Raw genomic sequence first — 17,715 nt, 5'->3', positions numbered from 1 at the left:
CACAGAGTAGTTTTCCATTTTTTAATGTTTAAACTTCATTTCAAAAAGCAGGTTTGCTGTCTGCAACCATGACAATTAAAATGTGCTTTAGCACAGCTGCCTAGAACATCTCTACAAGCCAGTCAGACAAATACATGACATTTCAATGAGTAAAAAAGAGCATAAAACTGTAGGTGTAAGAACAAAATGTTAAAATGCCTACACACAATAATAAAAACCATCAATTACATTATCACATAAAATAAGTCAAATGTACAAAAGTTTGCGACAGAGGGGACAAAAGGACAACACAAGATACTTGTTGGAAAACATTTTTGTGCTCTTTGGGCACTTAATTAAACATATCAAAATCATCATCTTCATCAGACTCTGCAAAATATTTAACTTCTTTTCTAGCCCGGCCTGTCCGTGGCTTTGGGGCAGTTTCAGATGCAAAGCCTGACTGGAAGATTTCCACATCAGAATCCTGGTCAAAAGCRGCCTTCTTGGATTTCTTTAGAAAAGAAAACACAAATTAGTTGTGATGGTTTATATGTTTTCCCATTTCAATATTCAGAATTCAAGAAAACTTCTCTAGTATCTGATTTCTGATGACACCTCAGCCTCCATTAGCATATTAGCATGTTATGATAAGAATTTTACTTTTAYATAAAGTAATCCATGAGGTTCTTTTTACAAGGAGAAGAGAGCACAACTGGCMCTGACCTTGCTTGGTGTGGACTTGGGTGTTTTCTTCCCCGGGTTGTARTCACCTTCATTTTCTGAACCAGATGCTTTCCTTTTCTTTGCCCCTCTGCCTTTTCCTAGGTAAGAAATTACAAGTTAACTTTGTTTTGGTTTTTTTTTTTTTTTAAATAAACTCCAGACTTCATCAAACTGAAAAAAGCCCCTAGTGAAATTACTTTGGCATGTCTACATGTTAAGTTCAAACCCAGTTCACCACTCAAGCTTCTTCACAACAGCAGTACAATACAGTATTTTTTATTTTCCCCACAATCTTCACAATCATCATTCACCCTGTCAGCTCAAGCTGTCAGCTCAAGACAGGGACAAACTTCATGGGATCAGATAACTTCTACACTGCTGAAGAACTACAAGTCCTTGRTGACCTTCTGCACTGATTACACAGCATTAATTCACCTTTACTATTCAGTAAATTCACTGTTAACCTCAACCATCGACACTGGCACATGCTTTACAGACTCCTCCAGTTACACTGCTGTGCTGTGTTGTGAGGACTCAGAGAACTGGGATACCAAAGAAAATGTTTAAAAACCCAGAAATTGCAACTTAGTACAATTACTACCAGAATTTTACTGTTTGGAAAAAGCTGAAGAAAGAAAACAAGAAGTATCCAGTAGAATGGAAGAGGGTGTGTGTTGGGTGGGAGCTATTAAATGCATTCTCAACAGTGAGGGTCAGATAAAAAGTTCACACATTGTTTGCCAAGAATTCAGTACAATATATTTGTCACAGGAAAGGCTCATGGCTGAGTAGTCTACCAGGGATTAATGTACTAATAATTCTAATAATTCCAATTAGTTTTCTAATAATTGTGAGCCCTGTGCTCCAGAGAGCCCAGGTGCAGCTCCTACCTTTGGGTGCTGCCGTCTTCTTTGGAATGCCGAATTCTGAATCTGAATCAGAGTTCACAGTTTCCACCTTCTTGGCCTTGGGAGCTCTTTTAGGCTTAGGGGGCCCATCTAGTTTTGCTGTTGGAAGTTAAGAGACACTGAATATGTTAAATTCACATACTGGCTGGACATAGTGAGTTGTATTAGATAGTCCAATTACAGCATAAATGGCAGACATTAAAACAAGATGAGTGATTTCTGCACTTGGGGAAAACATAATTCAGATTTTATACAACAACTGTGTGGAACAAACAGGTTTGCTGTGATGTGCTCTGAAATGGACTTCTGCACTCAAGTAAATTCCAGCGTCCTTAAGTGAAAACTGTTTCATCTTTTTGAGTGTGAAACAGGTTACTAGTAGCTAAAGCAGCAACAACAGTTCCCCAGGTTGGATACTTTGAATATGTCTGGATACATTACAGTGTTTAAAAATAGAGCTTCTTGTGACATTTTTGCCTTCACCAGGGTAAGACTGCAGGACAGCTTTTCCCAGGATTACTGCAGGAGTTTGRGAGGCAATGCATGTGTCTCTGTGGCACTGCTTTCTGTCAATCTCAGTGAAAAGAAACTTAAGAAAAAAAGCAGAAAGGAGAGCAAGGGGACATTGTGCATCTCCTAGAGAATTTCAGTCAGTGCTACACAACCAGTCTGGCTGTCTTTAGAAGATGTTCATTGGAATGTTCACAGTGTGGGTGTCAAGGGATAGAACCACAGAATTATTTAGGTTTGAAAAGACCTTTAAGATCATCAGATAATGTGTTCTATAGGCTTACAGAYGAGTCAGTCTTGCAGAAAGCTCAGATACACACCTGGCCTTCCCTCTAATGGCCACAAATACATCAAACAGGCACGGGTGCAAACACTCCAGATCCCAGGAATGGGACATTTGTGAGAACTCAGATTCCATTTATGGGATCACTAGGCCAATGTGTTTGGAAAATGGGAGAGCATCTCCACAAGCTTTCTGGCTATGATGCCTTGAACTGCTACCACTCAATGCAGAGTGGTACCAGTCAATGCAGACAGAGAGGTGACACTGCCACTGCCACTGGATTTATTCTCCACTTGAAACAGAGCCTGTTACCACTGGGGAACTCTTGTGATATCTGCCTGCAAACACCAAGTGCAAGGGACAGCAAACCTCTCAGTTGTTACTGGTGGCTAAAGGAATAGTGTCCAGAACACTCACTTCCCTCTGCACTAAACATAAGGGGATTCTCAACCACAACCTTAAATTACACCCCTAATGCCTGCACAAATGTGAAGGATCTCTGGACAGCAACTCGATGGCAAACCAGCTCAGCCAAGCTCTCTGCTAGGTAGCACGACAGGAAACAGAGTCTGCARCACAGTCAATGTGCACAGGCTCTCAAGAAGCCCAAGTTTTTGGTAGGAAGTCCAGGTTCAGTCCTGCAGGGATGCAGAGAGTACTCTCACTGCTAGAATCTCAGCAGCTGAGCTGCTCAAGGTGAAGAGCTGCTTCTCGTCACAGTTAAGGCTGCTTGTCAGCTTTCCCTTAGGCTTGCTATAAAGCCCTAGAACCACAGACAGCTCAAACAGTCATGGAAAAGTTCAGCTGTCTCTTGATCCTCTGCAGTGATAACCAGAGGTCAAGAGATTTCATCCCAAACTGATGGGAGTCTGAAGTCAGAAAATCAAACAGTCCTGGAGCAATCGTTTCAGCCACGCACAATGAACGCTCCCAGGGTGAGGGGGAGTGGATGGAATATTACACCACCAGAAAATGAGGTCTCAGGGGCTGCTGCCAAGTCCATCAAGATGGACTTAGAATCAAAGAGACTATGAAAAGGACACCAGATGACCAGTGAACTAAACCTGCTGGGTTAGCACTGGACTGTCCAACTGGGATCATGAAACTGTGCTCATGTCTGATCTGGACAGAAGAGAAGAGATGAAAACTGGTGAGAGCAACCTGTCATGGTGCTCTGCCCTGAGAGGGAGACTGTACCTAAGGCTTCTCTGAAGGCAAAAATTTAACTCTTGCTTGAAAGAGAGCCTGCTTGTATCTATTTTGAGAGTGCAAAGGTTAATCAGAAACTCAGAAGCAGATCACAACTGTAAGGTTTCAAGTTAGGTTAATGACAACTCATCACATCCAGACGGTCAAAAAACAGAGAGGGAGAAAGACAATTTTAAACTGCATCCATGCCAGGCTACAGCATACACAGTTCTCTCTTGCATTTACTGCAGTTCAGAATTTTAATATAAAAGATTACTCTATTAGGGATCAGCTATTTCTGTAAACCATCTTTATTTACTGTACTAGAGAACTGTACCAATAACTGGAAGTGTTTGAGAAGTATTGAGGYATTCACTGATTTGAACTGTTAGCAAATTAGATTAGACACAATGCATCAAGAAATARATTAGAAATAGAGAGGCAATGGGGGAAAGGATGAAAAGATGCTGCAGCTCACTGGTGCAAGAACACAAGATGTTTTCTTTCTCATTTTTAAGAGAGTAAATTAACTAGWGCAATTGGCTGCTCACTTGCAAAATTTCCTTGAGGTACCTTTTTTCACAAGAATTAATATTTTAAGTTCAGCTGCAAGTTGGTTGAAAGAAGTTTTAAAAAGCAAAGACCACAGTATCACACGGAAAAAATGCTGCAAGATGCCAGTTCTAAAAGCTGACTAATAACTGAAAGAATGTGTACCTCTGAAGTGTCAGGAGAGTCTCTCATCCTCTGTTTCAAGAGGAAAAAGTGATAGCCTTCTGTGCTAATTTTGGTAGGTACAGAGTTAATTTTCTTCAGAGGAGGCTGGTTTGTATTTGGGCTGGAGACAGTGTTGACAATACAGCTGCTGCTGACACAGAATCAAGGCCTTTTCTGCTTCTCACCCCAAAAGGGGGCTGGGGGTGCACAAGGAGCTGCGAGGGCACACACTCAGGACAGCTGCCTCCCACTGACCCAAGTCATGGATATTCCACACCTCCTGGTGTCATGTTCCACTCTAYTTACTCCCTGAAGCTAAAAACCTCCCATTAGTTAAACAGGAGGCCGAACACCACCTCCACGTGGAAGGTTTAAACTTTTGACACTACAAAGTAGCCAGAGGAAAGAAACAAATTAATATTAYTAAGGAGCTGGAGAAGGTTCACACCCTATTGCTGAATTTCATTGCGTCCAAAATAAATGAAAGCAGTTCCCACTTTGAAGCCTGAAGAGAGAATGCAAAGGTGAAGAAGACTTTTAAAGAAAAGGATTGGCTTCCAGGCCAATTCTATACATACCCTTTTTAGCAGCTACTGTTTTACTTGGAATTTTCTCCGTTTGTTTTGGGGCAAAAGATGACGAGAAAACAGGAGCAGAATCCTCATCATCACTGTCCAATTTTGTTGTATCTACAATCACAGAGTAAGTTTAGAATAAGGTTCATTCACTGCATATATGAATTACATCAATACTAATTACAGTAAAAATCTGAAATAAGTGCTTGTGAAAACACAGCTATGGATGTACTATGACTTCCTCACTTAWAATACAAGCTTTATTCCTCTAAAGATCAGAACTTCCTGCACTCTTCCCCTTCATAAATGTGGACATCCTTCTCCTATAACTACTACTGTGTGACATTTCTGGGTACCACTCCCTAATATATTCCATTAATAGTTGCTACAAAAATTAAACAGAACTGTGAAAACAAGCTCACCATCATCCGTCTTCTGTGAGTAAGATGGAAAAGAGAAGATGTTCCCAAAATCTTGATTTTTCTTGGCTTGAGATGTTTTTCTGCTTACAAACAAAAAAAGGGAATTATTTGAGTTACATTTAGTACATACTGAAGTATATGGACATCATAATATCCATAAGATCTAAATTCTATTTTGATGATTCCAGCATTTTTAAATCTGCTTGCAGCAGTCAAACCCCTAAAACTGACATCCAGTCAAGTATTTCAGGCATTTAAAATAAACAGAATTACATTTTTTGCAACAGTTCTCTGTACTAGACTGCACAAGACAGAAAATAAAGACTCTTTAAAAAAGTAGTTTAACAGATGACATTACAGACAGTGCATAGTAACTATTTTTATATATTATTATATTATTTTTTTAAATCACGAGTCACCCCTGCATAAGTCAGCTGCAAGGCTAGGATAACATACGCCTTAATTCCTCCACATTTTATTTTTCACGGTATATGTAGAGTAGATTATTTTTCAGTTTTGTTCAGACATTTTCTGCATTGAAAAAATTATTAATGAAGGAACCCTGCTGAGTTACAGCACTTACTCTGGAGATGGCTTTGATTTGGCTGGGGAGAAGTCATACTCATCTTTTTCTAAACTGTCTGAGGGAACAAACTCATCCTCTCTGTCATTGGTAACAGGAGAGGCTTTTACTTTGAGCTCATCCAAATCGTTGTTATTGTTGGCATCATCATCATCATCTGCATCATCTTCTTCTTCYGAGAAGTCAAAAGTGTACTTGGGCCTCTCAGCTGAGAAAATCACACAGGCACACRTTTCAGAACAGTTGTTTATGTTACATAACAGATACTTGAATAAATCAAATTGGAAGTCAGTACACAAGACAAAAGACTGGTGGACAACAAATCTGCTTCAGCTTGAAACAAAACAAATAAACAAAGAATAAAGGGCTGAAAAGAATAAAGAATAATTTAGATGTTCGCAGACATCCAACACCTCTTGTGGCCTGATCAGACACCTTCAGCTAAGGGCATTATGGAGACAATAGGCACCAATACTTTTCAGTAATGAGAATGCTTCAYCTCAAATTGAGGTTTCCCTGAATTGACCAAAATTAGGAACATTCTTCTTAATTTTCCAGAAATACTSTGGGGGCTTTTTTAAACCATAAAATGTTTATACATTTTCCAAACTTTCAGTCTTGGTGCTTGTGAAGTGTTCAGATTTTTTTTTGACAATTTTTTTATTTGCTGTTTTGACAGCAGAATTACATTAGAGTAATTTTTTTTGTTTTTAATAATATTATCTTGTCTGTTTCTTGCATAATTCACTAGTTTGGTAAGTAATTTCTACCTAGTATTTAGAACAGGGAAAAAAAAATTCTGGTATAAGTTATGAAATCTTTCAAATCAGCCTTTAAGTTCCTGTTCTTGACATTAAGAGTATTTTCAATAACTGCACAGTAAAGAAAATGTAATGCAAGCTATCTGTAGGAAATAAAGTCCTAAAGGAAAGCTATGGTCAAAGGAAAATGTAGGTTTACAGTTGAAACTTTCAGTCACAACACACAATTCACAAAATCTTGGGTACCTGCAGCTCTCCTAAGCAGAGAATCTCTYGGAATAATCACGGGCTCATTCTCTTCTAAATCACTTTCAGACTTGGATTCATCATCTGACCATGGGTTTCGTTTCTTCACTTTTTTTGCACTGGGTTTTGTAGAGGATGGTGTTCTTCTTACCCTAGCACCTGCCAAAAGTAAAAGCATTTACTACAGACAGGGTAAAACATATTTTCATTGTTTCTAATTGTTTATGATGCACAAATTTAGCATAAATTTAATTTTTAAAAAGTTCTCCTTTAAAMATTGTAAATTTYCTTCTTCTCCCTGAAGGAAGATTKAACATGAAATTATTTCACACAGAACCTGACTGGCTGCTGCCAAAGAAATTTGTTTCAGGACTGAAAGACATAAAGTCTCTAATTTGAGGTTTTATCTCCTTTGCCATCAARCTTGCATTTCTTTAAAGGCTACTAGTTTTCCAGGAAAAGAATCCGCAGTTTTCCGTTATTCAGGGAACGTGATCAGAAACAATTATTGGAAAAAACACAACAAACATGGGAAGCAAAGGATATCCTATTGTGGGGGGGTAAAAAATGTGGTCAGTCMATTGTAGGGCAAACTCAGGTCAGGCTGGGCTAATTTGCTCCAGCTCAACGTTGGCTGGGGGAGATTTGAGCTGCACGTAGACAAGTCAGTCATAACTGCACTCAGTTAATCTATCCAGGCTGGATAATCCCCTGAACAATTAGAACCARATCTTACCTCAGAAGAATTATTTGTGTAATCACACTTTACTCCTCTTTAAAAAAAAATAAAACCCCTGAAACCTTCTCTTCTGTCTCTAGCTTTCCCTTTGTGCTGCTGCCTCCCTGTTACTATGTATTTCTCAAACAGCAATAAYAAATTCCCACCTGCAGAGGAAATGGGAAAGTGAACGTTGGTCATCTGCCAAGCCGTGGTACCCATAACTTTTTAAAAGTTACAATGACTGAATATGTCAATACATTTATTTAATCACATTCTACAATCTATACCATTACTCAGACTGAGGGGCTGAAGGTGAGTGCCCTGTCCTTCAATGTCAGAGWGCATTTCTGAGAGACATTTCTGCTTGCACAGAATTAGTTTCATTATGTAAAAATAACAATTTTTCTATTCACAAATTCTAAGATTTAGCCCACCCCCCCCAAAAAAAAAAATCGAATATAGAAAATACACCAGCCTAAGGAAAGCCTCTTACACAAAGAAATTTCAGCAGAGTGTTTTCAAATACTTCCACACCTCATTTTAGGGAAGAAAAACAGATGAAATAGTGATTATTGCGCTGTATTTCCCTTCTCACTCTGTATTTAAAATGCATTTTATGCTCAATAAGTGTACACAACTAAGGTTAATTATGGCTATGCAAGGATCTTACCAGGCTCCTTCTTCTCTCTCTTAGGTTTAGGGGTTTTAGCTGCTGCAGCTGATGCATTCAGCGAGTCATCCCCACCACCCTCAGCTGGCACACCACCAAACTCTTCATCAAATTCCATTTTTATTGCTAGAGAATCAGTTTCACCCTAAAATTACAAAATAAAATAAATTACACCTTTGCATCTCATGATTGAACCCCAATAGTTTTGTAGACAGTAATTAACGAATGTAGACTAATATACTGACATTTGTTGAATAGTCTTGGAAAGAATTATCTCAATAAAAACACCTGAACAATAAGCAGCCACAAGAGGCTTGCAAATGTGAAAGAAATCCGGTCCAAATTTCTATGCATTAGGTCAGCAAAACAGCACAAATACAGCACCCATGATGATCTGGTGATTTGGATTTATGCTACAGGAGCATTAAAATACCCCAGCTAAATAATAAATAATTTAACTGTAGCAGTCATTTTGGTTTACCTTTTTCTTTTTCAGCAGTTTCCTGCTGGCATCAGCTTTCATGGCAGATGTAATCTGTGGGACTATTCTTCTGCCAAATGGTGATGGCATGGTCTCTTCCAGCTGGAGTTTCTTCATCTTGGGTTTACCAACTTTGCCTTTTATTGGTTTGCCAACCATGCCAGCCAGAACATCTTCCCTCTCCTGTGCTTCTACTTTCTAACAAACAAGGGGAGGCAGGAGGGGGAAACACATTATTTTTTAATGAGGACAAAGTGATGATTATTTAAGATTCAGCCCTTTTTTTTACATAGAGTGTAAGGCTCCCCTTTTAGTTCTCACTTGAATTGGAACACACTTTTCAGTTCTGGAACACTGACCACTTAATCTTGGTAAATTCATTACCTGGTAGAGTTAAGAATGACACTTCTATTCAAGGATAAATAAACACAAGCTTTTGAACACTGTTAGACTGAAAAATTTTTCTCCTATCAAGTTTCTACTTTGCAAAAATAGGTCTGGTACTGTTGTAAACCTCCATTATTTTAGCATTTGAAGTGTGTCACTTCAAAAGATTGCACCAGCCCTTTTCAGACAACATGGAAAACTGAGGTTCAGCATGTTCTTCACCAATAGCACTTTATCTTTTTTCAAAATTACTGATGAGACAAACTAAGGTCCCCTCATACAGTATTTATGATCTACACACTAATTATTACCATTACCAGTTACTACTCCCAGGTTTTTGTCACTTGAGAACAAACTCTCTCCTGGTGATTTTTCTTTTAACATCACTGTCTTGGAAAAAAACATTAAACTGGATAGATGCAAGAGACAACCCCTGCGAAACACTACCAGGAACACAAATATCCAATATTGCTTTCGCAGTTACCATTGTATTTCGAAATTATTTTGATTCAAATGTAGCATTTTAAAATTATTTTTCTTAAATTTTAATAATTTTATTAGTTAGTTCTTTTAGTGAAATTAATTTCATTAAATTGGATTTCATTTTTTGATTTCCATTGAATTTCATTGTTTTAGAAACATATGTAAAGTAAAACATACTTCAAGCTCTTCAACAAAGGCCGCTAGATCTTCTTTCCAGAGATCTGAAGGAGATTTCCTTTTAAGGTCATTTAGTTCTCTCTCCTAGAACATCAAATTGGCATAGAGAATGTGAGTTACAAGTACAGCAAATGCCATTGAAAACTGAGCATTCCCATTAGGCACAGCATCCATTACTGTATCATTTCAGRACAAGCCTTCCATGGTGACCAACCTTGGAATCTCTCTGCTTAATCAACTCTTCCACTTTCTCTTTTGTCAGTGACCACAGGGACATGTTTAAGATGTAGTTGAAGTCAGGGCCAGAGGTTGCCCCAGAAGCAGAGGAAGCGTCGTCATTTGCATTCTGTGAGTCCTCCTCTTCTGCCGCCTGAGGCGAAACATTCACAAGGAAAAGTGTCAGTGATCTTTAATTAAAAGTTACAGTGCTCTGTGCACTGTAACTCTGCTCCACAGCACCATCACAGAGCAGTAAGATGTGCCCTCACAGATTCAATAACCTGAGCATTTTTGGACCTTTCCAAAAGGCCGTGTTCCTGTGACCTTCTACAGCTGGATTATTTAATCATTTTGATGTAAGAAAACAAATGGACCCTGGTGCTAGAGCCACATGCCCCATGTGCTGCTGGCTGCAGATATTGATGCTGTCCCACCTGTGTCACAGGGCTGGGACCTTTGCCCTTTGGACATTCATTCCTGCTCCTTTAGAAAATGAGCACAGTCCTTTGGTAAGAGCTGGCATCAAAGCCCCAATCATACAAACTGAGGTTTGGAAATAAATCAAAATTTCTCATAATAATAGCCTTGTTATAAAATACAACTCATTGCATAGAGTTAAAATACAGTATTGAAAATACAAAACATGTGAAAAGAAAACAAATATCTAAAGCAAGGACATAGACACAGAAAAGGGATGGCTGACTGAAATCTGAAGCTGCTTTTCAACACAGTTCCATCTTCCCATAGTAATGGGGATGTAATTTTGAAGTTAAACTTGTCACATCTCTTTTTCGGAACAATAAAAACTGCTCAGTTTTAAAAAATGCAGAAATAAATATAGGTCAAGGTCAAGGTCAAATTTCCAAAAATTAATTTAAAAGTCATAGCTGTATAATATCCATGTTTCTTTACAGAAAAAACAGTAAATTATATAGAAATAATTACATTTAGTAATTAGTTGTATGTCTGGGGTAACTGATGCAGCATTTCCTGTATCAGCCAATCAGAAATCAAGTTGCCAGTTTTTATTTGGGTACATTATGAAATCCAGTCCCCTGCAATCTCATTTTTCAGACTTGTATTGTCTAGTTTTCTTCTAAAATTATCCACATACAATACCAATATTATGTGACTATATTTTTGTGTAAGTTTATTTTTTTTTTATGGAAGCCAATAAGAAGTAATGAATAATGTTTTTAAAGTGCTGTGTGTGTTATAAATTTAGACTATCAGAAAATAAGTAGTGTCATTGATAACTGTAACAACACCAACTATATCTAGATTATTACCTTTTCCTGTGCTTCTTTCCAGGCTTTTACTGGATCAGATTCATAACCTCTCTGGACCAACATCTGAATCAAATCTCTTTTTGATCTGTTCTCTACAAGACACATGAAAACACAGAGCAGGGGAAAAAAAAAAGAAGGAAAATCAATGTAATGAGAATAAATTCCTTGCATGCAAGTATTGTCTACCATACTTGAATAATTTACAGACTGTTAGCAATTCTAACTTGTATTTACTCACCAATGGTAATTTTTCCTTGTATCTTCTCCAGGATGAAGCGAGCCTGGTTGTTGAGCTTGGTGGACTCTGCACCCAGCATTCCCACGAGCCACTCCTTGCGCAGGCTGTAGTAATGCAACCGCAGATCAAAGAACTCCTTCAGGATGTCCTGCACGGTTTCATACTTCTTTAAGCACCCCATGTGATCAAACAGCACCTATAAAATACATTGAATACTTTGAGAGAGGCTGCAGAACTCAAACTTTGTTAGTCTTTGTGTGAGTGTTTGTTTCTACTGCACATACAAATGCACTGTACAAAAAGTGGCATTTTGAGGGGTGTGGATTCAAACCTCACTGTGGAGCTGCACAGCACAGAGCTGGATGACTCAATTTTTATTCATAAGTAGATTTAGGATGAGATTTACGGTAGCACATTCAAACAAAAAGATAGCTATATAGAGAAATATGCCTGAATTCACTTGAACGACTGATTTTATCTACATATTAAAGCTCAAGTTCAGTAGCAACTAATGATTCACAATTATTTAATGTAACAGTTGAAAAGCTTAATAATCCTTAATAATCTTTCAATTCAGCCGTGAAATCTGTCACTTTTCAGCTGTGAAAACTACCATCCTTCAAGTTCAAGCAAAAGTAAGAAATCATTTTTACTTGATAGGTGGAATCAATCCTGCCTGGCTTCTGACATCTCCAGTTTAGACATTTATAGGTGAACTAGTCACCCTTGGTGCCCTCCATGGTCAACTGAAAGAAATAAACCCCTCTAGGGGGTAATTCACCCATCCAAAATATCTGTTAGGGAGTTGGGGGACAATGGCCAGTTCACATAACTTTTTAAGGTGCTTACTCTAGGGCAGATTAATTCCCACACAGGTACAGAAAGCAGCCCTTATGATTTATTTCAGCAGACAGAAAAGCAGGATTCAACTGCAAAACATTTTGTAATCTGTGAAACGTAAAACTGACAACAGATACTCACAGTAGCTCCTGCAATTGCTTAAATGTGTGAAAAACACCATCATCCTGATTTGGTAGATTTGCTTTTCAAGAACAATCTACAAAATTAGTTGAGCAAGGTCTGTTTCCTCTTACAATTTTTTGGTCTTTAACTTACTGTTAACCTATTTTCACACAGCTTTTGATGTACACAACAATAGCAACATTAATGATATTTGTGTTTTGTGATAATATCTGAAAGTAGCATCTGCCATAAAAAAAACCCCTGTTTTTCCAATATCTGTAAAGACAGGATGTTTGGAAATCTTCTGGCCAAAATTAACTTACATTCAAATCCCCCTCAGAACAGATGGAATAGAATATTTATTCATATTCTTAGCAATTTGCAGCACTATTACATCTTCAGTAGCTTAAGTACAGGGTTTGCTGTACTTTACCACCTAAAACTGGATTTATGCTGGTGGAAACATTGGATCATTTAACTCCTATTAGAGRAGCAATAGTCCTGCAGAAAGTGCARTTTTGAAAAAGTAACTTGTCTCAAGTTTAAAACTCAAATCTAATCATAATGTGGCAGAAAGTTATTTGTATGATCTACTTTATATTAACCTTTTGGTTAGCTGCACAGGAAATTTTCAATTATAGGAAAGCGACCACCCCAGGCCTATCTTATTTGAAAGACTCATCAGGACTAAAATGGATTTGCTCATTCACATTGACTTAATATTGGTCAACATAACAGTTTTCTACTATTTAAACAATTTCAAAGACACAAGGCGCTGTTCAATAACAAGAACCAAACTATACTACAAAAAACATTTGAGTTTACAACAAGCAACAGTAGGGATTCTGATAGCCAAACATGAAAAAGTTACCATAGAATTACAAGTAAGACTTGTTTGAAGCTTAAAGACTTTGTGCAATCCAGCAGCTTCTGCCTGTGCAAGTTTTTCTTCTGTCATCTTCACAACAAATTTCACAGTTGTATCAGTGTGGTATTCCTTGTAGTCAGAAATTAATGCTGGAGTTTTTTCAGTCCCATTCAACATAGGTTCTAGAACCTGTTCTTTGTACACCTGTTAAAAATAGGGCAGCATAAACCWGAAACACTTGAAATGCCTTAAAACYAAAAACCAATTGCACAACACCAACTTTCAAAGCTCTGTGCATTACATCTGATACTAGTTATAATTTACAGAACCAGTATAACCTGCAAAATGCAGGGCAAGACTAGCACAAATATAAGAGGCATCTAACTAGGACAGAAAAGGCTACTGTAAAGTGGATTAACTCTGAATTCAGCAGGAGTAGCAGGTTTTCTTTCTAATATGGACAGGTGATGACACAAATAGAAAACCATTTTCTACAAAAGCAAGCAGAAGAATGAAACCATATTCCCTTCCATGCACATATAACCAGAAATTGTGTTAGAAATTCATGCAGATGAAGGATTAAATAATTTAACAAGGATTTTTTTTTGTTTGTTTTGTTTACATTAAAATGTATTTCACTTTTCCTTACCTGGGTCCATGTCCTTACAGGAAGCTCTGTAATCTCAACTGTGTTCCTGTCCACCACAAATATTTCACCACTCACTACATACTGATTTTGACCAAGTTCCTGGATAGTTCCTTTGAAGTTTTTGTAGTTTGGGAGCTGAAATTGGAATAACCAACAAAGTGGTAATGGTAAATGTCAGGAAAATATTTTTTTCCCATACTCCATACAGTTATCACTGTATATTGCACTAACCATCGATAAAACTCTCATGCCTGTGAAAATCTGAAGTCGTAGGAAAAATACCACAGAAAAAAAAACAGAATACACACATGCAAGTGACAGGACTAAGTATCCTACTGCCCATACAGTAGAAAAATAGTTAAGAAGATGCAGCTGAACCCAGTGAGGTACTGGAGTTTTGTTTTGATTCTTTTGGGTTTTTTTTTTCCTCTGTTTTGAAAACTCTAGGCACAAAGCATGACAGAAAACAGATTAACACCCCAGTCTCACAATAACTTTACTGAAGTGGGGCTACCTCCCTTAATAATTTTTTTCCATTGTTGTGCTGTTTGGCAAAGACAGTGGAACCCATCCAGGCTAAACCATACCTAACAGGCTGAGGAATTATTTTTAACAGGATCGATTTCCTTATCCAGATTACCATGAGGACACAAGCACATACCAACACACGTAAATGAGGTAGACGGAGGCAGAATTGCCTCTTTCAACCAGGGAGCTTCAATTGACTGTGAGACTACACAGAAGGCCTAGGAGTCCTAAAGGAATGGCAATTGATTGCATTAACTTATAAAAAAAAAAACACAACTGATTGTTCCCAAGAATTTGCCAAAGGAAAGTCACTATGTCATGAAAACTGACAGTGCACACTCAGTGAACTGTGATCCAAATAGAGAAGAAAAAATGTTTCTGCTTTTATGACTTGGTAAACACAGCCAAAGAGCAATATTTATCAGTTGTAAAATTAAGGTTACATCAACTGAATTTCATCTCTTGGTCACAGATATTATGGGTTCACACAGGGATTCTTCCTGCCCAATCTGTTTCACTCCACTTCTGGGATGATTTCTAAAATTTTGAATAAACAGAACCTAAATACAGTTTAGAGGCTGCTGATTTTCTTGAACAGCAACATTATCTTCCCCTCTGCTTACAGATGTATAAAATGAAACAATTCAGACAAGAGAGAAGAAATGCTAAGTTTAGCTGAAGACACATAAGCATCTTCAAAAAGAGAGTGATACAACTTCTTACTATACTGCCTTGTCACAACTACCCTGTAAGACTTGTAACAGTCAGCAGACTGAACAAAGAGTCCTTTAAAATAACTGCAAAAAATACAAATAGCAATGTTTTTGCTTCCAGGTAAACTTCCCCAGCCTCATCCCAACAGCCAAGTAAAGCTTCTACATAAAATTAATGGGACAAACCAACTCAGATGTTCCAATAATCAAGAAGTTCTAAAGAGATGGGAATTAATTTCATAAGTACAAACATAGAAAATATCAACATATACTATTATTTTTACCATTGGGTGGGGATCTAGGCCATCCAGCATTCGTCTGACATTGTTTACAATCTCTCTGGTATCATAGTTGGGAAGTTTGCATGCCCATCCAGTACCAATTCCTTCAGCTCCATTTACTAAGACCATGGGAATGATGGGAATATACCACTCAGGCTCCACACGTTGGTTGTCATCATACAGAAATTTTAGCAAGTTGTCATCCACCGATGGAAAAAGTAGCCTTGCTAAAGGGCTTTGAAAAGAAAAAAAAAGAAAACCATTTAATCTCAACTCCAGCAAGTAAAGAACATTTTGCTTTAATAGTCCTTGGGCCCAGATATGATCAATTTGTAGATTTTTCTCATGTCTTCCTTTCTCTTTGCCATTCTGAAGCTGAAAATCCAACATACACGTCTCCTCAGATAATGAAGGTCTTCCCAGTAGAAGAGTGTGTTCATAATAGATGATTTTTGCTTCCTTCACAACTCATATACCTGGTACACCTGGTACAGCAACTGGTGACATTTAACATCCAAAAAATACTCTTTGAAGCTTTCAAAACACACAGCTCGATGTGACACTGGGGCACCCAGTAATAAAGCAACACAGGGCCCAAACATTTCCTTGAATTATTATATTATCCAGAATTTCCTTGCTTAACTGTATGAGTAGCAGTCTCTGCAAATGCTAGGGATGTTCACACCCACACTTGGAGATCCAAAGCAAAATATGAACCTCTATCACAAGATTTCAATACATCTCCATTTCTCTCCACCCAACACAAAAAAAAGATAAGAAAAAGAAAAGAAAAAAATTGAAGTGTTGTCTAAGGATGAGTTTGATAACAAGGCTATTTAAAAATATGCATTAAGCTTTACAGTTGTGTTCACCTTAACATGGTGAAAATATAGCGAGGGCTGGCAGCATCCTTTCCACCATGAAGCCTGGTGCCAAACTGGCCAATAGGTTGTAGCAGATTCACATTGTTACTTCCCACAAAGTTCTGAGCCAAGTTGACGATAGTCATCATTAATGCTTGCTGCAAGAAAATACATATTCATAGTAATAGGTATGAGACAGTCTAACCCAATCAGGCAGTAAAATCTATTTTTAATGCCCCAAAATTGTGTGACTAACCTGAATTAATTTTTTTTTAAAGCAGTCTCCCTGAGAAAAGACTGTTGCACCTATTACAAGGGTGGCTGGGAAAAGATATTCTATGCTTATGAAAATCCCTGAGCTTCTCAATTTTTTCTAAAGCACTTCTGTGGGGGAAGAAAAGGGACACAAACTGATCACACTTACATACACAAACCACTACCCATTGCTTCTAAAGGGAGAAGAGAAGGGATGGAGGCACTGTTAATATTTGCTAATATTTCAGCTAAATATAAACAAAACAGGAGCTAGAAATATCCTTTGTTCTGACACTGTATAAAGTTTTTGAACAACAGTGTCTCTGCTTCTTTCCTTAAAATACAGTATTTCTTGTTTCAGACAAAAATTGTCCTAGTACGTAATTCCTATATTCCCATGATCTGAGAATCTAGAAGCTGCCTAGGTACTTATCTACTATTTTGCCACAATCCACAACATATTTGGAGTAACACTGCAAAGTTACTTGTTGAAGTAACAAACACTTGGAAAGACAGGAAATACACTCTTATTAAGCTACATACTCTTCGGTTCATTTTCTTTAAAGGTACATCTGTGATGAGTAGCCTTATAGTGAATGTTTGCAATTTTAATACCACAAAAATTTCTCTAATATTTTATATAGGCTTAAAATTCTCACAACTTCACCACCCTCCATACTCACCTCCCCATGGTGATAAGCTGACATTTCAGCCACAGAACCAGCCAGCTGAGCAACCTTTACTTCACGTTTGTCATTTCTCTTAAAGCAAGTGAACAGAACCTTGCGTTGCCCTGGTTTCAAACCTGTTAAGAAGAACATCACATTTTCAACATGCACACAAGCAAATGTTTTAAAGTGATAAACTTGTTTTGCCTTATTATCATTTCTGATCTCTCAAAATAAGTCTAAACATTAAATAGAAGCAAATTCACACTCTAATATTAACAAAATAATACATAATTTTTAAAAAGCAATAGAAAATATTTTGCCAAACTCAAAAAATTACCAAGAAAGTGGAAACATAATCTTT

At 37.6% G+C, this 17,715-nt stretch overlaps 1 protein-coding gene across 1 annotated transcript; it reads right to left on the bottom strand.

Moving 5' to 3' along the window:
• Window positions 1-2: 2 nt before the first annotated feature.
• Window positions 3-17,488, bottom strand: LOC130584608 (DNA topoisomerase 2-beta-like; the record flags this gene model as incomplete). The annotated part of the gene is made up of 18 exons (XM_057384692.1): window positions 3-493; window positions 706-803; window positions 1,596-1,712; window positions 4,890-5,000; window positions 5,309-5,388; window positions 5,892-6,099; window positions 6,899-7,057; window positions 8,290-8,434; window positions 8,771-8,968; window positions 9,818-9,901; window positions 10,032-10,187; window positions 11,326-11,417; window positions 11,564-11,759; window positions 13,398-13,598; window positions 14,044-14,178; window positions 15,569-15,800; window positions 16,438-16,586; window positions 17,367-17,488. Coding segments are annotated over 18 exons (2,645 nt in total), but the record flags the coding sequence as incomplete, so codon positions are not given.
• Window positions 17,489-17,715: the final 227 nt, after the last annotated feature.

This window comes from Malurus melanocephalus, unplaced genomic scaffold (genome assembly GCF_030028575.1).
Source record: "Malurus melanocephalus ecotype Western Australia unplaced genomic scaffold, MMel_1.1 scaffold_734, whole genome shotgun sequence".
NCBI lineage: Eukaryota > Metazoa > Chordata > Aves > Passeriformes > Maluridae > Malurus > Malurus melanocephalus.
The sequence above is the reverse complement of the archived record's forward strand: the minus strand, read 5'-3'. Positions and strand labels throughout refer to the sequence as shown.